The 24513-nt window shown below is 43.9% G+C and overlaps 1 protein-coding gene across 5 annotated transcripts in view; it reads right to left on the reverse strand.

Moving 5' to 3' along the window:
- SLC4A11 (solute carrier family 4 member 11) overlaps positions 1 to 24513 on the reverse strand; it is a 189422-nt gene that overhangs the window by 151154 nt on the left and 13755 nt on the right. For all 5 annotated transcript variants that reach the window (XM_032803059.2, XM_032803061.2, XM_075066672.1 and 2 more), the window contains exon 2: positions 11232 to 11282. In XM_032803059.2, coding sequence (XP_032658950.1) covers positions 11232 to 11282 — 51 coding nt within the window. The remainder of the gene's footprint in view (positions 1 to 11231; positions 11283 to 24513) is intronic.

Consider the following 24513-nt stretch of genomic DNA (forward strand, 5'->3'; position numbering starts at 1 on the left):
AACTGCTGTTTTTCAAAGGCTTATCATTTGGCCAAAACGTGCATATTTTCATAGGGATGGCAGAAGTCACAACCCTGGCATAGGCCACACCCTGCCAAATTTCAAGTCCATGCTCCAAAGCATGGGGGATGCTAAAGCATTTATAGAAAAGGTCATGAACTTTTTAACAAGGGCAAAAGCCAATGAATTTTCCCCATTCTGTGAAACAAGTGAATTGCTTTGGCTGAAATTTTCCAAACACACTGCATGTGAAATTTCAACGCAATCCGTTGAGGTTTGGCAACGCTATAAGCAACTGAAAAAAAAAAACACGTTTGACAGTTGGAAGTGTCGGGCGACTGTAATAATCGTCTGCACCACCAGCCCTGACAATAAGAAGAAATCTAATGAACATGATAAACAAGAACTGGATAAGTTCATGGAGGATGTGTCCATCCCAGCCAGGATGGGCAGGGATGGCATTCCTAGCCTCTGTTTGCCAGAAGCTGGGAATGGGCGACAGGGGATGAATCACTTGATTACCTGTTCTGTTCATTCCCTCTGGGGCACCTAGAATTGCCCACTGTCGGAAGACAGGATGCTGGGCTATATGGACCTTTGGTCTGACCCAGTGTGGTCGTTCTTATCAACAAAGCAAGCGTCCCTGCTAACTGCCCCAACTTAGTGGGAGGTTTTCATAGGCACAAAGGGAAGCTAACTGCCCAATTCCCACTGAAAATCATGCTTTGAAAGTCAGTGGGAGTTATGCACTTAATTGTCCTTTATACCTTTGAAAAAAATCACAGCCTTAAATTCTCACTGTGAGAGGTTCTCATAACAAGACTACTCTCATCAGTAATTGCTTCATTTTACATGCCAGCCTATTTGAGATACATGCTGCTAGACCATAGTTAATTTAATGAGATCCCATTTCAATATAAAGTCCTCAAAAAGCAGATGTACAAAGCGCAAGTAGAGAAAACACTGTATGATCCACTTTGTAGACATCAACAGTTGGGACAAGTGTGTGAACTACACTATAGCACAAGCAATTTAAGGGCTGTCTAATGTGAACAGGTCGATTATCGCCATCAGTGTATTGGGCACAATTCTAAACATTAACTGGAGCAGGCAAATGGCACGGAAGGGAGAACAGCATTTCAAATGATCAGTCATTTCTCCTTGTAGAAGATTTAGACGTTGCACTGCACTGAGAACATACGTGCTGAGTAAAGACAGATTTTTGTCACCCTATATTTAAAAATTGACATCTTGTTTACATATGCAACTTTCTCCCTAGAAACAACGTTTGTGGAGGGAGGGGGAAGAAGGAGAAACTGGGAGACAAAAAAATTGATAAACTCTAAAAGTTATGTTGTCAATATCTACACAGGAGCTGTAAAATTATGGTTGTTTTCAGGTGGCATTCACATGACTCAGTATGCTAACGCCATGAATATTTAGGCCAATTATTGAAAAATGCCTTTCAAGTTACATTTTACCCTCAAGCATTCCAAGCAACGTACATTTTACAGATTTAACCCTGCTAAGAAAAAGAATTTAACAGCACAGTGTTTATAAGCACTTGTGTTCAACTAGCAACTCAAGCTCGATGATGCCCACTCTGATCATTGAACTGCAAGTCTCATGATGCATGGCGTTTTTCTTATGACACCAGCTCCTGCATTCATGCAATTACATCAGAATTTCAGTGTTTTGGGTTTTTTTAAAAAAAAACTTGCAGCCCTCGCGGTTGGAAGAAAAAGCTTGAAGAAATGGAAATGCTAGAAACTCAAAAACCAGATGACAAATGCAATACTTTTGGGGTTGTTCTTGAGCCACTCATGATTTTGGGAGGTCTGGATAATTTCTGAACACTTGTGGCTGGCAATATTGAAAGTTACTGATACAACACTTGCATTGTTACGTTTCAGATTGCTTTTTACGTTTGTTTCTAAGCAGACAGCATGGACTGCAAAATACCGGGTAGTCCCTCTGTTGATTTGACAAACTAGCCTTTGTGGTACTGTGGCCAGATATTAAAGTAGCAGTATCAGCTCTGTTCTTGTTTTAATTTAATTTAGCAGCCCAGACTGGTTTTTCCCCTAAAACAGGGATGGTTTCTCTCCAACATTACTACTTGGGATGTGTTCATCATAGATTCCAATTCATTAAAAACAAAAAAAAAAAACCCACAGGGCTTATTTTTATGGTTTCAAACTGTAAACTTCACATATGCTGATCAGTTCAGTTAGGCTACAGCACAGTTTCTGTTAATATGGTTGATAATAAAAAGGACTACCCTGAATCAAGTTCATTACAATATGAAAATGTTTGTGAAGCATGTTTCTGCCCACATGAGCAGATCCCTATTATTCTCACATGACAGCTGTGTTAAAACAGAGGTAAGGTTCAAAGTATGCATCAATAACTTTAATAGGGATGCTAACCTTCCAGGACTGTCCTGGAATTTCCAGGGATTAAAGATAAATCTTTAATTAAAGATTCTGTCATGTGATGAAGTCTCCAGGAATTTGTCCAACCAAAGTGGGCAACCCTAATAATTTAAAGATAAAACACATTAAAAGGGAAGTTGTAATTACTGTATCCTAAAACCAAGCATTGTTAATCCAGGGAATTCAGAGTTCAAGTTACACTTAAAATCCAAACCTTATAAAAGTTAAGAAATGCATAGTTAAAGGTATCTAAAGGAGCTTAACTCTGCCCCATAGTGATGCCAACCATGATCACATGGTTAAAGACATTTTAGTGTTTAGGGTCTCAGATTACATTTAACTGATTTTTAAAGACAGGTCAGAGTTCTTTTGCTACTCCATATTTTCCCCTTCGTGTCACTCAGGACAAAAAAGAAAAGACTGACAGATACTAAACTGCTTAAAGGGCCCAATTTTTAAATTAATTTTTAGCTCAGAGTAATTAACCGATTTCCTTGTAAATGCTCAGAAAATTTGTTCTTTGTTTGGAGAATGACTGCTGTAAATTCAGGGAGATGACACTGTATTTTTCATACAAAAACAAAAAAAAGAGAATGAATCCCTGGTTTTAAGTGCCAAACGGAATTCAACTTTACCTATGGAGTGTCGTGTCCTGTCCTGCATCTCCACACTGAAAACGGAACTACAAAAATATGCAGGCGCAGTATTGCCTCCAACTTTCTGCTTTGTTAATATTAGTAGGAGAATAATCAAAGGACTTTACAGACACGGAAGAATTTACTTTATACATATGTTACCAATTCCCTCTGTTTTGTATTCATCATATTCCAGAATAAGTTCGTAAAAAAAATAAAAAACAAAAAAACCACTCTCTCAAAATGCCATCATTACATTTAATATGCACACTTATACATAACCCACTTGCTTGAAAACAAGGGTAATGCAGAAGAGCAATTTCTGAGTCAAAATTATCACCACAGGAACCCAAAGCATGGATAAGAGGCTTTTTTCTTCAAGGCAGGGTGATCAAAACTGTACATTTGTATCCTACTTCCAGCTGCAGACATACAGGTAAAATAAAAAAAAATCCTTTCTGAGTCATTTCCAGTTTAAACAAAGTCTGCAAAATTGTCAGGAAAATTTACCAAATCAAGCTACAGATTGTACTCACCGCACCCTTTGTCATGATAATGGAGGATAATGAAAAATACTTCTGGCATTCTACCCAGCAGCCATAAAGAGAAATGTTATTTTTCCAGCTGACTCCCCAGAGAAACTAGACTTAAAATATTAAAGCAGTATGGGGGAGATTAATTCAAGTTATAAAAAAAGTTAATGATTGTGTTTACAACTACATCTGCCGATCTTAAAAAGAACAAACGTTAAAACTTTGCTTTACTAGAACGTTAAGCTTTACTTAGCTCCATGGGTCGAGACCTTCCCTAGCAGCTCTGTCCCAATTTAATTTCTTAGCAAATTAATCATAACAAACCCTAACAGGTAACTATGCTATACGGATCTCTGAATTGGGGAACCCCTTTAAACAACTTCAGTGCTGAGTTAAATAAGAAGCATTTCACTTCCATTTCAGGGCTCTCTTCGCTCCAGAGGTAATGGGTTATGTCTGCCAATCCCCAAGACCCATAGCCACTTGGGAAAAATGGAAAAGATAGTTAGGAAAGGCACTATTTCCTCATGGGTTTGAAGATCACTATTTTAACACGGAGGCTTATGAGATACTGTCTTGGGATGAATGTTTTTTCTTTACTACTGTACAGCCATGATTTCCAACCTTATTGCAGTGGGGGGGGGGGTGTTTTGTCATAAAACAAGCCAGATGGAAATGCAAAGTTTTCCCTGCTGCCTTAATAATAATTTATAACAGATTTGAAAAAAAACCTGATATGCTACTACAAAAGAAATAAGGCTTATCTGAATAGTATTCTGTTATACAGCTAGTTATTTAAGAAATCTTGTAATTAATCTGAGTAATCTATGGGTGGTAGGGGTTTTTTTTTTTGGTTGGTTGGTTTGTTTTAAACACAGCAGTGTGCAAAGTTCCAGCTCTGTACTACAAGGTGCTAAATTAGAAACCTTCATTTTAAATTTATAGCTGTCTTAGCAATAGGCCCTAGAAATAAAAATCTGTAGCAAGACACGTAAGCTGATTTCTGGCTTGTCATCAGCAGTTGTGGTGCATTCGCGGCTGGCAAACAGACGTTAATTCCCATTGTGAAAAGATTGATTTCAGTATGGCATTTAGATAAATTTCATGGTTAGATAAAACTAATTTTTTTTAAAAAAGCAAAACCATGACACATTCCAAATTTAAATACAAAACCGAAAAAACAACAACAAATAGATAAAATATGTCCAAAGATCCCCAGCCAGGAAAGTCCCTCCAGCAAAATTGCAATTTATTGTGCTAGCAAAACCAATTAATAAATCAGCAGAGCAAACAATAAGATTCACTCTGGAAGGTGAAAGTTGTGTTGTAGCACTTGCTGACCCAGCTTTAAAACAATGCACGGTTTCAGTTATTCCATGAATGTTAGGGTTCCTTCTTTTAGGATTTATAACCCCTCATAATTAAAACAAGATTCTCTTCAGATAAAATGAAGATGCAGTACCAGCACATGTTGCCTGATCATTTAAAAAGTTAATTATGTTGGCAAATAGAATTAATATTAGTAGAATATAATTGTGTTAGAACTAATCCGCTTACAGTTAAAGTTTAGGTATCTGTACCCCTTTTAACAATGAGCAGAACTAGAAGGTTCCACTAGGAAAAAAAAAAAAAAGACAACTAGCTTAATGAGTTATTCTGAACACTGCTTGCGGAGCTGCATTTCATCAAGATTCTAACTAGCTTCAGATTTGGACTTAGTCTTTACAATGATTCGAACAGACATTTAAAATTGCCAGAAAGGACTCTAATTGACATGAAGTCTCATTCAGGATACCAACTGGTCAACTCAAAAACACAATCTGTATCAAACAAACACTGTTGCTATTTGCCAGATGAGGGGAGGGAGGAGATAATACTGACACCTATGGCAAAAAAAAGGAAAGGAAAAGAAAAAAGGCAATGCAAGCAGTGATAAATAAACAAAGTATTTTACCAGCAAGGAAGAGAGATTTTTATTAATGTCCTTTAAATCTAGTCAGTTTGGTATACAAGTCAAAATACAATGTTACTGCTAAATATCAGCATACTGTACTTCGAGAAAATTGGAATTTACTTTTCATTTTGCCAGCTTGCTCTCGACTCTGCAAAGCTACTTGTTAAAACTTTTAAAGAATATTTTATCCTTGTTTCTCATGCACACATCCCAACTTAATCCCGGTGGTAGTTTTCTTTGAAATTCTCTCATGTAGGACCACAGAAGGTACAAATCTCAATGTGTGCATGAAGGATGAGTTCAAAAGTACTAGACAGGAGCAGATGGCTATAAAAGTGATAAAAGGTGTTAGAGATATTATTGGGAGTTGGGAATATCAAAAGACCCAAAGGAAGAATCGGTTAGAAAGTATTACTCTTCCCGTGGTAAAGGCCTATAGATCCAAGCAAAATAAGGGTTTCAACTCAGTGGAGCTAACAGCTGCTGTACCGCTAGAAATAAAGAATATCAGTGTTTTCATTTAAAAAAAAATAAATGAAAACCTAGAAGGGAAGAGCAGAAATATTTGGCTTGGCAAGAGGGACTATCAGTTTCTCAGATCAGTATCTTAAAGATGAGATGAAATAAACCATAAGCCAACAAGATATTGTTATCCTTAATTAAATGACAATGCTGAAGGGCTTGGGAACAGGAAAGGAAAAGACTGCAATTATACTTAGAGATACTATCAACAGATCATTCCAGGATGATGGAGATAACAATTTGTGTTCCAGCTCATGGTTATGAAATCTAAGTAACAAAAAACATGAATGCCGGAGTATTGCCCCAGTACAGCGCAACAAAAAGGTCCTTTCAATACATTAAGTAAAGGAAGTTGCTGGTACAACAATGGGCAACTTTAGCTATCTCAGGATTAACTGGTCAAGTGACACATTGGGGCATGGTTTGGAAAAGCAAGTTTAATGATAAGCCTGCTTTACAAAGCCATTTATATTCAATGGAAGAGTGACTCACTTTAGAGGAAGGAAGTGGACTTAGGCATTTAAATATGGCTTCCTCTAAATTGCGTTGTAGTTCAGACTCTGCCTGCATTTCTGGGCAAGTCATTTAACTTCTGTATACCTGTTTCCCCAAATATGAAAGGGGGCTAACAAGTCTTTCCTCCCTCACAGGGTGATGAGAAGAGACACAGCAAGGTAAAGTAATATCCTTAATTGGACCAACTTCAGCTGGTGGAAGGGACAAGTTTCTGAGCTTCACAGAGCTGTTCCTCAGGCCTGGGGACAAGAACAAGAGCGCATAAGCTAAATAGAAGGTAGGGCAGATTATTAAGCATAAGGGGTTCACACACCAGGTGATGCAAGGATTAATGCTTGTAAAAAACTCTAGATAAGTGCTATAATCATCATTATTCCTAAATTCTGTGCAGGAGGTTCACTGTGATCACATCACAATTAGCGCAGATAAGAAGGTGATTCATCTAGGATTAGCAGCAAAAGTGAACTTTTAAAAGGAAGGTCAGATTTTATAACTGTAAGGCTAGAAGGAGGAAAATGACTGACAGGAGGTTTAAGGACAAAGTAACAAAAAAATCCACTTTTACAATTATAAATCAGCCTGGATGCAATACAATAAGAGCATTGTATTTAAAGAGCCACCTACAATCAAAACCAGAGAAACCTAACAATGGAAAAGAGGAGTCTGCATGATTAGCTCAAGTCCTTGGGTTTCTTAGAGCTACATCCCTTATGGATGGAGGAGATTAGTTAACAGTGCAGTGCAAAAAGAACAGTCAGGACACAGTGTGCTCAAGGTGACCATGGGCCATCTGGAGAACAAAAGGCCGGAAGCCTGCCTCCAGCTCTTGAAGACTGCTGAAGGCGGCAGGTGAACTAAAAAGCTCTGGAGTCTTGACAAAATCCCAGAAAAATGTCTCTCTGTTTTTGGCATCTGGAGAAAGAGGCTAAGGGCCCTTGGCATCTGTTGCCACTGCTGGACGCTGAATGCCCTGAAAGGGGATCTACTGCTGGCACTGGGGAAGGTCTTGTTCTTTTTCCTTCCATGGAGGTGAAACGCTCACTTCTGCCTCCCCTGCTGCTGCCACCCATACCAGTTGGGATGGAAACTGACAGGGCAGACCTCAGCCTGGGCCTGCAGAGGCCCCTGGGCCCCAGTCACAGACCCTGCAGGGTGGGAACAGCGACACCCAGGCGGACTGAGCTTGGCCAGGCCAGGATGAAAGTCCCATAGGCTTTGCTCTGGGGCCTGCAAGTGGCTGAGGCCCGCTCCCAGCGTGGCCAATACTCCCAATGGCCCTTTTCAGGCAGGTTGGCACCAGCTGCCTGGGGCTCAAGGGAGGAGCAGGCCCCAGCTCAGTTCCTCAGGAGATGCTCAGTTTAACCACAAAGGGACCCACACACTGGCAAGTAACAGCTCCCACCCATAGGGCCCCCACAAAGCCACTCAGGCTGGGGGCACTCATCCCCCTTGCAGAGGGGGTGATGGGCTCCTTCCCATTGGCAGAATTGGGGGCGGGGGGAGGACTGCTGAATTCAGGAATCCCCAGCACAGCCCCACATCTCCAGTCCCGCATCGAGCCCTAAGCATTCTGTATCCCCAGCCCATGGTAGCCTGTACCCTCCACCTGGCCCTCAGCATCCACCCTTCCCTGTATCTGTCCGGAGGAACTCCTAGCTGTTGGGCTCCTAGCCCACGTGGGGGCAGCACCTCAAGAGCCCAGACATGATGGAATTGAAGCAGCGGCTGCAAGGAGAGTCCAGGGGGGCAGCAGGGCCCACTGGAGAGGGGCGAGGGACAGCAGGTGGGGGCTGGATACTGACACAAAGCTGGGAAGGTCCTTGTGCTTGAGGCTGAAGCCCCAGCAAGCTCCTGTGGTGCTACCAAGAGTAACTCCAAGCCACCCAGCACCTGAGCTGCGACTGCCATCTTACGTGCCCTGGCAGTGGGAAGCATCTCGGGAGGGGGTAGGAGTGGTTCCCCACCAGCCTGGCTGGGGGCCACTTCCTGCTCCTCAGAGTCCTGGCTTGTGGCCATCAAGCACTGCTGGGCAACCCTGCCAGCCTCATCCATTTTTGTCGCCACTACCGATGGAGGGACCCAGGGTGGAAAGCTCATCTGGTGGGGAAACAGCAGTTGCATGCAGGCCTCTCAGCTAGCTCTGAGCTAGTGTTGGTTTCCCTGAGCAGGGCACCAGTTGCTCCAGGCCTCAGCTGCTATAAGACTGGCCAGATGGGGGGCAAAGCCCCAGTATCTTCTCCCAGGGGAGCTTGACCCCAGCCTGAGCAGCCCTACAATAGGAGGTGGTAGCCCCAGAGAGCTGGACGGCTGTCTGTGGGGAGGTGGCGGGGCGGTCACAACATACAGCAAGCTCTCAGCTGTGCTAGATGGGGGGAGTCTAGTGTCCCAGAAATCTACCACCCTAGGCAGGACCGGTGCAACCATTTAGGCAGACTAGGCGGTTGCCTAGGGCACCAAGATTTGGGGCGCCAAAAAGCAGCGCCCCCAAATTTTTTTTAAGTGGTTGAGCGGCCGCTGCTGCTGGGATCAAGAGGGACTCTGAGATGCCGGCGGCATCAGCAGCCGGCAGCCCAGGGTGTCCCCTGGGTCAGTGTGCCGCCGCGGCAGCCAGCAGCCCAGGGTTTACAGGGGGCAGGTTCTATATGTTTGCGGTGCTCGAGCACCAGCAATATTCAGGGCTGGGGACCCTGCTCCAGCAATATTTGGAGCTGGGTCTCTCCCCCGGCCCTGCCTGGATCGGGCCCCGGCCCCCTCCGGGTCTACCCCCGCCCGCCCCGCCGCCTCCGTGCCTCACAGAAAGCGGCGCAGCCTCTCTCCCCTGCCTGCTTCTGTTGCTGGAGTAGAGCGGCTCCCGGCAGAACTGCTGTCTGCTGTCCGAGGGTCCCAGTGCCCCCCATCTCCTACTGGCAGGGCAGGCTGCCCTTACCCTGTGCTTCCGCCCTCGCCCTGAGCCTCTCCAACACCCAAACCCCTCAGCCCCCCACACCCTAATCCTCTGCCTCAGCCCTGAGCCCCCCCACATCATGAATCCCTCATCCTCAACCCCAATCCTCATCCCCCTGCACCCTAATGCTCTTCCCCAGCCCTGAGCCCCCCCTGCAGCATGAACCCCTCATCCTCAGCCCCAACCCTCATCTCCCTGCACCCTAATCCTCTGTCTCAGCCTGAGCACCCCCACATCATGAACCCCTCATCCTCAGCCCTCATCCCACACCCCAGCCCTCTGCCCTAGCCCTGAGCCCCATCCTGCATCATGATCCCTCATCCTCAGCCCCAACCCTCATCCTCCCGCATCTTAATGCTCTTCCCCAGCCCTGAGCCCCCCCTGCAGCATGAACCCCTCATCCTCAGCCCCAACCCTCATCTCCCTGCACCCTAATCCTCTGTCTCAGCCTGAGCACCCCCACATCATGAACCCCTCATCCTCAGCCCTCATCCCACACCCCAGCCCTCTGCCCTAGCCCTGAGCCCCATCCTGCATCATGATCCCTCATCCTCAGCCCCAACCCTCATCCCCCTGCACTCCCTCCTAGCCCCAAACTCCCTCCCAGAGCATGCACTCCCTCCCAGAGCCTGCACCCCTCACCCTTTCCTACACCCCCACCCCCAGCCTGCACCCAAACTCCATCCCAAAGCCTGCACCCTTCACCCCCTCCTGCCCACCCACCTCCTGCCCCAGCCCGGAGCCTGAACCCAGCATCAAAACTCCATCCCAAAGCCCGCACCCCTCCTGCACCCTAATCCCCAGCTCAGGACCTGCACCCCAGAGCCCCTCCCCCCAGCCCCTCCCAGAGCCTTAGGCAAATGGGGGTGGAGTTTGGGGGGGCAGGTTCTGGGCACCACCAAAATTTCTACAAACTTGTCACCCATGCCTGGGTCAGTGTGCCACCGGGAGCCCGGGGGTTCCACTGCGCAGTTGCTGCTTCACTTCTTCCACCTCCCAGGCTTGTGGCTCCAATCAGCTGTTTGGCGCCGCAAGCCTGGGAGGAGAATTAGAGCAGGACAGCGTGCTCGGGGAGGATGCGGAGCAGAGGTGAGCTGGGGTGGAGAGGTACCGCAGGGCTCCTCGGGCCAGGGGGTGGGGAGCTTCTGTGGGAGAGGGGGGCACACTTCAGGGCAAGGAGCTGCTGCAGGGCTGTGGGGGCACAAGGTGAAAAAGTTTCGCCTAGGGCGCGAAACTTCCTTGCACTGGCCCTGACCCTAGGCAGCTGCCTAGTTTGCCTATAGTGAGTGTGACCCCTGGATACTGACCATGCTGTATGTGGCATATCAAGGGGGAGGAGAACACCCTGAAACAAAACAAGACAAGGAACCACCCCAAAACAGGGACATGCACGGATAATCTGAAGATACTGATATTCAAAGCAGTAAGGCATTAACGTCTATGGGACTTGATTGTACAGACTATTTGTAGCACTAGAATTATGCAACATTCCTTTCATCCATACAAACCTGGGTTCAAACCCAGTTTAGGTTATAAGTGAAATGGATTTGATACGCCATCTGTTGCAGATGATTTTCAAAAATCAACCTACTGGTAGTTATTTTTCCACTGATACAGCTAGGTCACTACGGTAGTTTCTTTTGTATACAATATAACATGCAACAAATGAGTAGAAAATAAAATTCTACTTGCCAGTCTCTTCAAAAAAAAACCCATTTCTGGACATCGCTGCCGGTGGACTTTCTAAAAAAAAAAAAAAAAAAAAAAAGAGGGGGAGGGGAAGAGAGATTAAGTCCAAGTGTGAGAACCGTAATGAATCTGAATACTTGGGTTTAACTGCTTAGCTCAGGGGTCTCAAACTCAAAATGACCACAAGGGCCACATGAGAACTAGTACATTGGCTCGAGGGCCGCATTTACTGACACCTCCCCCCCACCCTGCCACCACCATTGGCCCCGCCCCCACTCCAACCCTTCCATGAGCCCCTTCCCTGCCCCCATTTCAACTCCTTCCCTGAAATTCCCACCCTACTCCACCCCCTCCCTGCCCCCAGGGGGGGCAGGAGGGATGTGGGGTGCAGCAGGGGCGAGGGGTGCGGCAGGGGATCAGGGTGTGCAGGGTGCAGCAGGAGGTTCAGGGCAGGGGGTCAGGGGAGCGGGTTGTGGTGCAGCAGGGGCTCAGGGCAGTGGGTTGGGGTGCAGGAGGAGTGCAGGGTGTGGAAACAGGCTCAGGGCAGGGAGTTCAGCTGCAGGAGGGCTTCAGGGGGCAGGCTCCAGCCCGACGTGCACCGGGGGCAGGGCAGGCTCCCTGCCTGCCCACCTGCCCTGCCCCCATGCCGCTCCGGGAAGCCAACAGAACCTGAGGAAGGAGGGGCGCAGGGGTGTGTGTGGCTGTTGCTTCAGGCACTACCCCCAGCAGCTCCCATTGGCCGTGATTCCCCATTCCCAGCCAATGGGAGCTGCTGGGGGCAGTGTTTGAAGCAACAGCCCCCGGTGCACATCGGGTCGGAGCCGCTCTAGGTAAAATGCTGGGGGACGGTGGGGAAGGGCGAGGAGCTTGCAGGCCGCAGAAAATATCCCCGCGTGTTTGAGACCCCTGGCTTAGCTCATCATCATAAATGCTCTCAGACAAACGGAAGAAGAAAACTATTACAGACATTAATGATTTATTCTGGTACTGACAAGTTTAACCTTTTGTTTGACTTTTAACATTTCCCAGAATGTTCAATACCATCACCATCTCCTGCAAAAAGCGTTTAAAAAAAGACAAACAAACCACAACTCATGCTTCAGCTGTCCTGTGTGCGTTTAGTGCTTCCAGCAGAAGATACTACATTAGTCAACATCTGCACAAGCCTGATTACATCGGCGTGACGCATCAGATCTGAAGGACCACATGGGTGCAAGTATTAACACAAAAGTCTGCTAAGGGACGATCCTATTAAAAAGAGTAAATAATGGCATCCAGACGGTACGTACCAAACATGGCCCCGTGTGCTTGGATAATTAGTTCTAATGAAACCTTCACTTAAATGAGAGCTTGATTTTACAATCCATTCTGCTCCTTTTAAACAAACCATCAGGGCACCTGAACCAGAACTTTTCCCGCATGACACAAAACGCGCTCCTGTCTTCTCCTGCCCGCTGACCGACCCTGGATATAGCAGACAGATACCATTTGTTCCAACAGTGTCCCAAAAAAGAGGCAATGTCACACTCACATGCAAACAACTGGGAAACTGAACTCATGTCAGGAATGGGTCCCTGCGTACCCGTGCTTAAAACAGTTGACTTGCCACTATGGCTAGGTTTAACTCAGTATAAGCAGTTACACAAAGTATGATTGACACTTGGCAGACAGGACAGGACAGAAGGGTTTGACAGCCAGCTGAAATTTGCCCCATCAGTTCTGAATGATAATGTGGGCTAGCTGCCTACTTTTAGAGATGTACGTGTAATTCCGGCATTTGGGCCAAGTTGAATTTTTAAACCCACCCTAAACAATTCAGATTGCTGGTTTAAGAGGGCAACAGCTTTTTCGAAAGGCGAAAGCAGGACACATGCAGGAGCCCCACTACACTCCAGGACCCCGTCCCCTACCCCGCCTCTTCCCTGCCGAGCCCCCGCCCTCTGGCCCAGCCAAAAGGCAGAGCTGGGCCATGGTAAGACCTGCACTGCCCAGGATGCTGTGGGGAGCTCCAGACCCTCCCAACTGCTCACTTCAGCTCTTCCCCAGCCAGAAGAGACTGGCAGGACCCCTGAGCCTTAGGCAGGCCTAGAGCGGTGCTGCAGGGAATCCAGGACAAATGCTGTCCCAGAGTTATTCAGCCCAGGACCGGAACTTGAACTCTGCATTTTAGGACTGTCCTGCCCAATTTGAGATAGGTGATCACCCTAGTTTAGGGCCACTAAGGACCTTCTTTTTAACCAGGAACTGGCCAAGGTGTAACCCTTCTTCAGTTCAACTCACCATAAAAGGTGTGGGAATGGAGCTCTAAATACTCATGAATACATTAAAACATTCACCTGAACACTTCACACAGCAGCCACATGCATTATTTGAGGGACTAATTCACTGGTTTGTAAACAGTGGTGTAAGCAGCAGAAGGACATAACCTGCAGTGATCTGGCATTCAGCGGGTGTGCAAAACAAGGGCCACAGACAGAAATTTGGGCCTATGTGTATTAGAGATGGTATAAAACAACATGAAGCAGGCCTCTAATTTACAGTATAGGATCCTGGTACTTAATTTTCCAGCTACAAAATACCCTACCCATCACCCTTCTCCCACAACATACATGGAACAGAGGTTACACTCATTTTGCACAATTTGGGGCCAAATCTGCTGCTGGCATAACTCCATTTCACATAAGCTGAGTTACACCAGCAGAGACTCTGGCATTTTGGGTACAAGTTATGTGACTTCGCTGCTTATATTCATTTTCTAACCTACTTACATCCGGCTTGTAACTTCACGCCATCAGTCACTGCCAAATGTGTCTCAGAGACTTCCATTTGGCTGCATTTGCTCCAAGTGTTCATACACTTGGGGCTATTTAAAGAACACAAGTTAAAAAGGATGAACCCGTAGACCAGTCCAGCACAAAGCAGAAATAACCATGTGCTTCCCCAAGAGGCAGAGTGAGGAGTAAGAGAAACGATTGGGCTGCTGGACAAGCAATGAACTACAGTCCAAAGATGCCCCCAAAAAGAGTCAGTTGTTTCATATAGCTGGGAGGGAACGGGAAAATATGGTTATGTTAATGACTGAAGGGTGATTTAGGAGCTGTCCATTTTTAAGGCACGGTCAAGCACCGAGAGCAATCAATAGGCACTTCTTTTCAGTTGCTGCGTACATACATTAAAAGAAACAGAGCAAGTTAAAAAAATAAGATATCCTAACGGAAGAGCCACAAAATAGACCAGGGATGGTCAATACGCGGAATGCCGGCCAAATCCAGACTGCCAGACGCTTCTGAACAGACCCCAATTTTTTTTTTAATCATCGTCATCTTCATCATCATCTTCTTCTCTGGAGTCGGGACCTTGACAATATCTTGACCAAGAAATCTGGACCTTAACAAAAAAAAAAATTCACTACCCCCGGCCTAGACTCAATTTATAATGAGCATGAAGTCCACATATCAAGGGTCTGATGGAACTGACAAAAAAAAAATGTGTAGCATAGTTTTTTTGTTTAAATAAAAATAGGTCACAGGTGCTTTCATAACATTTTGAAATCAAATCAGAGAGTGATTTCTGTTTCAACTCTATAGCCTCCTCCATATCCTATTTATTATGTTTTCATTGCATTCTTGAACTAACATGGTTATCCTCTGATGACCAATGTAATATAAATATTAATCTGCATCTATTTTAACCAAAGCCTATACTTATTACAAAAATGTGTGTGTATATTAGAAAGACAAGGCGAGTGAGATTATAATATCTCATTGGACCAGCTTCTGTTGGTGAGAGACAAGCTTTTGAGCCACACAGAGCTCTTCTTGCGGTATAGGAAAGGTGCTTCCCAGCATCACAGCAAAATGCAAGGTGAAACAGATTGTTTAGCATAAGTAGTTAACACATATTGTAAGGGACCATTCAAGGTCGAGTGGCCTGTTAACACCTCTGCAGGCTATACGACAAAAGAGGGGGTTAAAGGCTTGTCTACTCTGGCAATTTACAGCCCTGCAACTTTCTGGCTCGGGGGTGAAAAAACACCCCCCTGAAGGGCAGCAAGTTTCAGCACTGTAAAGCGCCAGTGTAGACAGTGCCCCAGCGCTGGAAGATACGCCCCTCATAGAGGTAGGTGTTTTAGAGCGCTGGGAGAGCTTTAACATTGCCAGTGTAGACTAGGATGACCAGATGTCCCAATTTTATAGGGACAGTCCTGATATTTGGGGCTCTCTCTTATACAGGCTCCTATTACCTCCCACCCTCTGTCCCCATTTTTCACACTTGCTGTCTGGTCACCCTAGTGTCGACTAGCCCGTAGTAGGTTACAGATTGTTGTAAGAAGCCATAAATTCAGTGGCTCTGTTCAGTCCATGGCCTAGCAGAGTAAGGAGTTTGTATACTTCATATATATATATAAAACCTGATGAATGAAAGGAGTTCAAAGACTGTTGCATTCTATATTAAAAGTGCCTCATATCTGCAGCATCCCTCCTGGGCTGTGATTTTATCACAACTTAAGTAGCACTGTGGCCCGATCACTACCTGGATGGGAAACAAAAGGGAAAAGCCAGGGCACTGCCATAAGGAGCAGTGTTTCATTAGGTGGCACTATTTCCCTTGAGTAAATAACAAACCTATGCTCAAGCATGTTGCCTAGGGGACAGTTATGCTGGAAATGCTGTTTTTCAGATGAGTCATAAAACCAAGGTTTTAACCGGGTAATTAAAGGTCCAGTGGCACGTTTTGAAAAAGTTGGGTGTTAACCCTGGAATGTCTTGGCTGAATTCCAACTCCGGTAACTGCATTCTCGTTACGTAAGTTGTCCTACGGTTTCAGTTGGGTAAAGTTTTAAAACTATTGCGTAGCAATGGACAGCTATTACCACACACACAGAAGTGGCTGAACTTATTACTTTGTATCCCAATAGGTTTGGAATATGCTTTAGGAGCCTGTGAGATAAACATGTTCACATACGTGTTGATCATAGGCCCAGTCCCGCACAAAATGTATGCATGGGACTACTCGTGCTTACATTTAAGCATGTACATAAATGTTTGCAGAACTAGGGCCCATCTCTTTTCTCTATCATCCAGCGGATCAGTACATTTTCAGCATAATCTTATTTCCTAAAAGCATTTTGTATCTAATAAATATTTTAAAAATTCTGTTTAAGATGGAACACAAAGTATGGTCTCTTTACATTATATTGGAACATATGTCTATGGATACTTTGTATCTAGAACCTTACATGTTTACCACACTTTTATACAATATATAGCAAAGCAATGACTCAGATGGAACAGATCTATCTACAAGTATCTGCAGGGTGTAAACAGCGGAGAGAGAGAACAGTTATTTAGGGTGGCACAAGAAACAAACGTTCTGGCAAAGTATCAGAATAATCTTCAAAGAGTAACGATGGCAGCACCATCACTTCAAATGTTTAAATCTTGACAATGAACCACTAGTCAGTTATACTGTAGGGAACGGCCCCACAATGCCCCTCTCATGTCACCCTCTAATACACCAAAGAACCAGCAGTGTCTTGTGGAAAATATTGAACCTGTGACTTAAAACAAATCTGCTCATAGATGTTTTCTCTGTTTTTCCCTTTTATTCTTTGCTACTAAGGGTACAGGCAAAGAGTCCATCTGTGTCTCCTGCTTGAACCTCAGCTGAAGGTAAAAAAAAGTCTCTACTTGTACATCATAGTCCTATAAGCAGACACCAGTTGTAACACAGCTGCAGAAAGACTGATTATAGGTGGGGATAGAAGTAGCAGAAGCAGATGAATCAGGAAGCAAGAGGTCCTGTTATGCAAATATTTTAAATCATACGGTAACAAAATCCAAAGTTTACATGAAAGTAACAGTATGCAGTGTTGTAGCTGTGTTGGTCCCAGGATATCAGAGACACAAAGAAGTAATGTGTTTTATGGGACCAATTTCTGTTGGTGAGAAAGCTTTCAAGTTTACACAGAGCTCTTCTTCAGGTCTGTAACTGAACTGTTATGTTCTCCCTTGAGGTGTCCACAGTTTTGTATCAGCTTGTTTGAGATCAGTTATCAACAGAAAGGTTCACATTGCATTCATGGAAATGAATAAGCTCTGCTGGGGGGATTGGTTTTAGCACTATAGTTTGCCATCATTTTCTTGCTGTTGTGTCTTCAAACATTTAAAAAAATTCCATCAAATCTACTATGTATTAATTCTTACCATTTTCCTGAAAAAAAAAAAAAATCCACACAGAATCAAGTATAAGCCCCAGTTCGATATTAAAGGAGCAGAATCCTGTACATAAACAACCCCAGTAAAAAAAGGATGCACTATGAAGAGATTCAAGTTCAAACAAAGCAATTAACAATTCCATAGTAAACGAAGATCTTTCTACTCTAAATGTTTAGCAAAATTGCTTTTGTTGGCACACTTTAATGCTTAGGACTATAAGCAAAGAAAATAATTAATGATCTATTTCGTATGGCACCCATCCCACCAATGAAACCAGCTTTCCCACCCTCTGCATTCATTTCTTCTACAAAGTGTCTTTGAATCTTTTTTTGTGCTACCCAGGGCCGGTTCCAGGCCCCAGCACGCGAAGCGCGTGGTTGGTGCGGCATGCCGCGGGGGGCGCTCTGCCGGTTGCCAGGAGGGCGGCACGCGGCTACAGTGGACCTCCCGCAGGCGTGCCTGTGGAGGGTCCGCTGGTCCCGCGGCTCCGGTGGAGCACCCACAGGCACGCCTGCTGGAGGTCCACCGGAGCCGCGGGACCAGCGAGCAGTAGAGCGCCCCCCACGGCGTGCTGCTGTGCTTGGAGCGGTGAAATGGCTAGAGCCGGCCCTTATGCCACCACCCTAAAACACAATAAAAGGAGTTAATAGTATTCAATCTCCTACTTTTATCTTTATTCAAACTATGGGTCAACTCCTAGCCCCACTGAAGTTTTTGGGAGTTTTTTGATTTCTGTAGGGCTAGGACTTCACATTACAAATACATAAATCCCTATGCCACATATTCTTCTTACAACAGTGGTCCTTCTTTACCCCCATTCCTTCCCTGCTGATTGCCAATCTAAAATTTAGGTTATAAACTCACAAGAAAAACCCCATAGCAAGTAGCAAAGTGCTATAAAATGAGAGATTAGATCACAGACAAAAGAGATACATACAGTGATCCATAAAAAAAAAGTGGTTTCAAGGACATTAAAAAAAAAATTCTCTAAACTACCTTGCCCACTTCAGTTTTACAGACAAGGACTTTGCAAGCAACATAGTAAATTCAGTATTTAGGAAAGACAATATCAATAGAAAAAAATTTTTCTTCCTTCAACATCGTTAAATGTGTAGATTATTCTAGCTGCTCTAGGAAGAAACAATTATGTTTTTGGCTTCTTTGCTCACTAAAGGAAAATACTACCTTCCTCCTATTTAGTTGCCAACAAAACCCTAGTAATCACACTTCAACTTTTTGGCAATTTAACTGTGTTTTTCAAATCTTTTCATCAGTCAAAAACATGCATAACCAACTCTTCTTGCTCCCTAAAGAGTATCTATTTAAATTAGGATTATTTAGAAAAGGTTGAAGTCTTATGATTTCCTTGCTTTTTAAAGCTTTTTAAAAAAAACACACAGATTTTATATATATTCAATTCACAGCTTGTTATGGCCCTCTAATCAAAAGCTGCAAATGGTAAATGTTAATATCCATTCTGTAGATTTAGAAGATACACGTTCAGAAAAACAACCGCCCTTTGACTTCAAGCCATTTCAATGACTCAGACATAATGTACAAAGTTTAAAGAATGTGATGGTTCAATTCCTGGCACTGCCAGTCAGGTAGGAAATTCTAACTTATGTCGCTGTTTAGGATTTTTGGTCTCAAAAACAAAAACAGAAAAGCCCACAATAAAGATGAATAGGCCAATCCCAGCAGAGAGAGAGATCAGGACAAAAATATTTGTACTTCCTGATTTCTTACATTTTTACATTTGGATCTAGCAACAAAATGAAAAAGACAAAAATCCATTATGCCATCTTCCATTATTAAATTCCTCGGGGACATGTGTCCTAGCAATTCCTTTAATAACCAGTTTTAACTTTCTTGTTATCAAGGTCAGTAATAAGCTCTCTTGAGCCATGCAATATTACTAGATTACAAATAAAAACACATTCTCTGGATATTTTCAAAAAAAAAGATTGAAAAATATGTTCTGCTGCTGGCATCTTCTGAGGCAACAGCCTTCCTCCAACCCAAGCATCTTGTTTGATGTAAAACATAATTCTCTGCCTAATCGATTGCCAGCATGCACCCTTCCATGTTAAAGAAAGCAACATGCAAAATTTACTGCAGACTTCTTACATCTGCTCAATAAATACTGAAAGTTTTTCCCATACGTTTTGCTAATATCACATTTCCTCATTTTTAAAAATGAAATAATTGCTTTAAGAAGAAACAAGACTAGAGCTACACACAAATTTGAAACAGGATGTCTGCATGCCAAATGTTTTTAAGTACATATTTATACATCTTCATTGGTGGCATCTCCAACCTGCCTGCACTAGAATATACAGAATAGCCAGATACGTGCTTTTTTTGTACCACAAAAATACCCTTCAAAAGCCATTAAATCACCTTAAATTGCTTCAAGTCATTAAAATTAACAGATAGTAGCAGTTAGCTTTGACCAAGGATGTTTTAATATCAGATCTCCTAGAAAAGTCGCTCTTTGGCAAACTGCCTCCAAGATAAGATGGTTGGGTCTCTGATGATTAGATCACTGAATCCCATCATCATGAGCAACTTTAAAAAAAAAAAACCAGCCAAGTCTGAACAAAAAGGAACCTCTGCTAAAATATGCAGATTCCTTGAATGTCTGAGGCTTTGTGGCAACCTTGACAAAAGCTTCCCCTTTAATTGGGGAACCTTATAGCCTAAATTTTCAGAAGTTAAGATACCCAAAAATCAGTAATAAGTTTTTAGCTATTCTGTTTAACACAACTTAGAAAGGGGCCTCATTTTTATACGGAAAATGCACAGTAATTTTTGAAAACACAGGGCCATTCGGCTTAAAAGCACTAGTCACTTACTGAAGTGCACAGCTCCATCAGTAAGCCAGCTATTGAAGAATGTACGCTGTGCTTGAGGACGGGCAGTCACCCTAGCTGGTGAGGCTGTTGGGCATGGTGATTGCCTTCCATTCAGGCAAAAACGAGGAAACAATTAAATGCCCCTTTGTTTAGAGGCAGCTGTAACTACGGGAAACTACCACCCAAGGACTAGACCTCATGGCAAGCCTGGCCAGTGGCTCCACTATGCAATCCCAGGGTTTTTCCAGGGGTCTGATAATGAAATCAGTCTTTTGTCCCCCTCTATTTGCAGCTGTATGCATGGGAGAGATGCAGAAGAAGCACCAAAGCTGAGGAAGCAGCAGCAGAGAGCCAAAGAGACAGCCAGAGCAAGCATTGGGAGCAAGACCCTAAGCAAGAAGCCTATAGAGAGCTTTTAGGGCAGAGTCCTAGATGTAAGAGTTTTGGAACTGTGAGCAAAGAAAACATCCCCTGATTGATTCATACTATGTTCAAGAAAACAGGACTAATAACTCCTGCTTATTTACCAAGGATGTGTACACACAAAATACCCAACTCCATCAATTTCTCCACTTAAATGGAAACAACCTCCAAGACTCCAAACTCTGGCTAACTACTTGGGTCAACATGGTAACAGTACAGTAGCATTGTTTACTTAAGTGCAAGAGAGGCTGGATACATGTCGGTAAAACACTATTTTCAGGCTCTTGACCAGCATAAGAGCACTATCCTGTACTGAAATACTTGCTGCAACTTGCAGCAAGGGAGGTTTAGGTTGGACATTAGGAAAAACTTGCTAACTGTCAGGATGGTTAAGCACTGGAATAAATTGCCTAGGGAGGTTGTGGAATCTCCATCATTGAAGTTTTTAAGAGCAGGTTGGAGAAACACCTGTCAGGGATGGTCTAGATAATACTTAGTCCTGCCATGAGTGCAGGGGACCTCTTGAGGTCCCTTCCAGTCCTAGGATTCATTTTTGCTGATTTCTTGAGTCAGCAACAGTTACTGTCTAAGAAAAATTTCTAATCTACAGTTTACCTTAGAATACTGCGCTACTAAAACTTTCAACCCACAGCTCATGTATCTTATATATTTGACTATATCGTGCATCTAATTTAGATTGAACCATTGGTGCAAGGACTACATCTGTAGACAGGCAACACACTACCAACAATATTTGTCTATAACACACATACACATCTCTCTAAATATATGTATGCATTTCCATCTCCATAGAGACAACTACATATATACATTCTACAATAGCCACAAAAATTGTCCAAAAATTCACAGGCTATACTTAGGTACAAAGACAAAATCTACAAGTCTTGCATTCTAATGTACATAGTTACCTTACAACTAAAATGATTGACAAACACAAGTCAGGCACACCCCAGCAACAAGCAATACCAGGTTTCAAAATTGGGCAGCTCTCTCATATTACACTTCCTCATTCCTCACAAATTAAGAGTTGGGCTTGGTTAGCACTTGGATGGGAGCCCTCCAAGAAACACTCAGGTATGACAATAAGCTGTGTTAGTCACTCAGAGGTAGGACTCTTCCTCTGAGACTGTCTTCACTGACAAGAGGTTTTAGTTGTTGTTGTTTTAAACACTATGCGACAAAAAACACGGGACAGTTACCTCTTGCTAAAAATCACTGGGGACAAGGCACTTGTGTTTACTAAGAAGTCACGGGCGAGGTCAACCCTCTACCTCCTGCTGGACCTCATCTTGCGGTAAAACTAAACTGTTTTGTCTCCACTGTGTTTTTGCAGGAAGTTCTCATGTGCATTAGTTATCCTGCCCTAAAAGCCACCCCTCTGTCAGCAAAGACAGGACCCAAGTCAGTATCGAACCACAATATGTTGTTGTGAGAGGGCGATGTGCTGATGGAGGTGCAGTCTTTTAGAAGAGAGATAAAACAGCATTCCTGATCCCTGCTGCTCCTCAAATACCTTATGGCATTCTTTGAAACAGTAGGATGTTAGGTATGTTCTACCTACCCAAATTCCTCCTGTAGTTTCAACTGGATATTCTGGTCTTCATTTTGTGTCCTAAACAGTTTGGTGCTGTGCACTGTTCATCAGCTGCTATGTTCTGCAAGTACTCAAGTAGGGAAGATGCACTACATTTCTCCTACTAAATGTATTGACGCAACTCACTGAGTCTGTTCAGGCTTCTAGAAAAAACATGCTCCTACTTGGCATGCTAGGAGGCTTACAGCATGCATTAGGATGGCAGTTTCCACCCCACTCCTAAAATAACATTACATCATCTCATTAGCAACATCATTCCCGTGATAGTAACATGGTACCTACTCATTAGGTGTTCTATTTCAGAGGTGGCTCATTTCAGTGAGTGATCCGTATGCAGATGCAAATAGCATCTGCCCATTAACTCTGGAAAGTGTTTTGAGATTATTTTGTTACGAGGAGGAGGAGGAGGAGGAGGAGAAAAAATTGTTCTCGTTAACCTCTGAGGCTAGGACAAGAAGCAATGGGCTTAAACTGCAGCAAGGGAGGTTTAGGTTGGACATTAGGAACAACTTCCTAACTGTCAGGGTGGTTAAACACTGGAATAAATTGCCTAGGGAGGTTGTGGAATCGCATTCTTGGAAAATTTTAAGAGCAAGTAAAATAAATAAATAATAAAAAATCACCTGCCAGGGCGGGTCTAGATAATACTTAGGGCAGGTCTACATTACAGGGTTATGTTGACATAAATTATGCAATTCCAGCTACATGAATAACGTAGACAGACTTGATGTAGCTTATGTTGACTTATTGCGATGCCAACACCGTGCCGGGCCAATGGGAGCCACCACCATCAACTTACCTTATGCTTCTCGTTCCGGTGGAATGAGAGTCAACAGGAAAGTGATCTGTGGTCAATTTAGCGGGTCTTTGATCCCTGGTAAGCATAGACATACCTTTAGTCTTGTCTCAAGGGCAAGGAACTGGACCAGATGGCTCTCAAAGTCCTTTCCAGTCTTATAATTCTATGAAAGAGTTGCATAGTGCGATTTATGTACAAGGTACTATAGGCATCTTAGCCTTATTTTAAAGCAGAGAGTATATTTACATTTACCAATTAAGTGACAGACAAAGCATGGACCAAAAAGAACTTTGATTTTAGAATAGCCCAATCCAACATGACAAGTAATTACAGCGTTTGATCCTTCTATGAATCATAGATGTGTTTGGATTTACGTGCATCTTTCATTTGCCTCTAAATCAACAGCCTCTTGGAACCACAGGCTGCCAGGTACAAGTGAAGGGCACTCCTTAGGCTTTTTTAAACTCGCAACTAGGGCCAGCACAGCTCCCTTCCCTAGAATAAGGAGCACGCAAAGGTTGCGGAGAGGAATGGAAAGCCACCTTAGCCCTCCTCCCACGAGTCCTGCCTAGAGCACTATTCATGTACACTCAGGGACAACAGAAGCTCCCTAAAAGTGAAGGGGCCAACAGTGCCTGAACCACGGCCATGCCCCTGTACCACCCCTTTCCCCTGAGGCCATACCCCCACAACATCTCTCCCCCTTCCCTCACCCTTTTGGCAGGTAAAAAGTGATGAGGCCCAGTTCCTGCCATGGCCCATCTTCTTAAATGTGTTTATTACTGAAAACACAACAGACATTTCAGTAAATCTTGGGCACTTTTAAACAGAATACCTGGGCAGCCATAACTACATACATTTAATATGTTCTCTAACATTTTCCTTACGGGGTTTTCCCCCCTTTATGCAAAATACTCCTCACTGTTCTTAATGGGCTCCAATCTCATAATGAACCCACCCAATACAGAATGCACCTACATCCAGCATTTGCAGGAGAGACCTCCTTCACCTATAACTAGAAAGATCTAAACAGCTTCTGAGGTTTCAGTGAGTCTCAGCACAATCTGCTCCAATTTCACAGGCTAGCCCAGAAAGTGCACTACAAAAGCAGTGCCCATAACCATAATCATCGTGTACCATATAGTTACATCCTTGCCCCGAAGTCTACCACATGACTACAGGGGGAAAAAGTGTATTTTTACAGCCTATTGGACATTAACCTATTAGGCTGGGGATTCTATTCAAAGCGTATGTTCAGTGCTCTTTTTAAAATCCCCCATTTCCACTGCAGGAAGAAAAAGGCTGTTCTTAAATCTTATCAATAGCGGACACTCTTCTAGTACGTGGAAAATACCAACCCACAGGAGTGGGGCAG

This window comes from Chelonoidis abingdonii, chromosome 5 (assembly GCF_003597395.2).
Source record: "Chelonoidis abingdonii isolate Lonesome George chromosome 5, CheloAbing_2.0, whole genome shotgun sequence".
NCBI classification, from domain to species: Eukaryota; Metazoa; Chordata; order Testudines; family Testudinidae; genus Chelonoidis; species Chelonoidis abingdonii.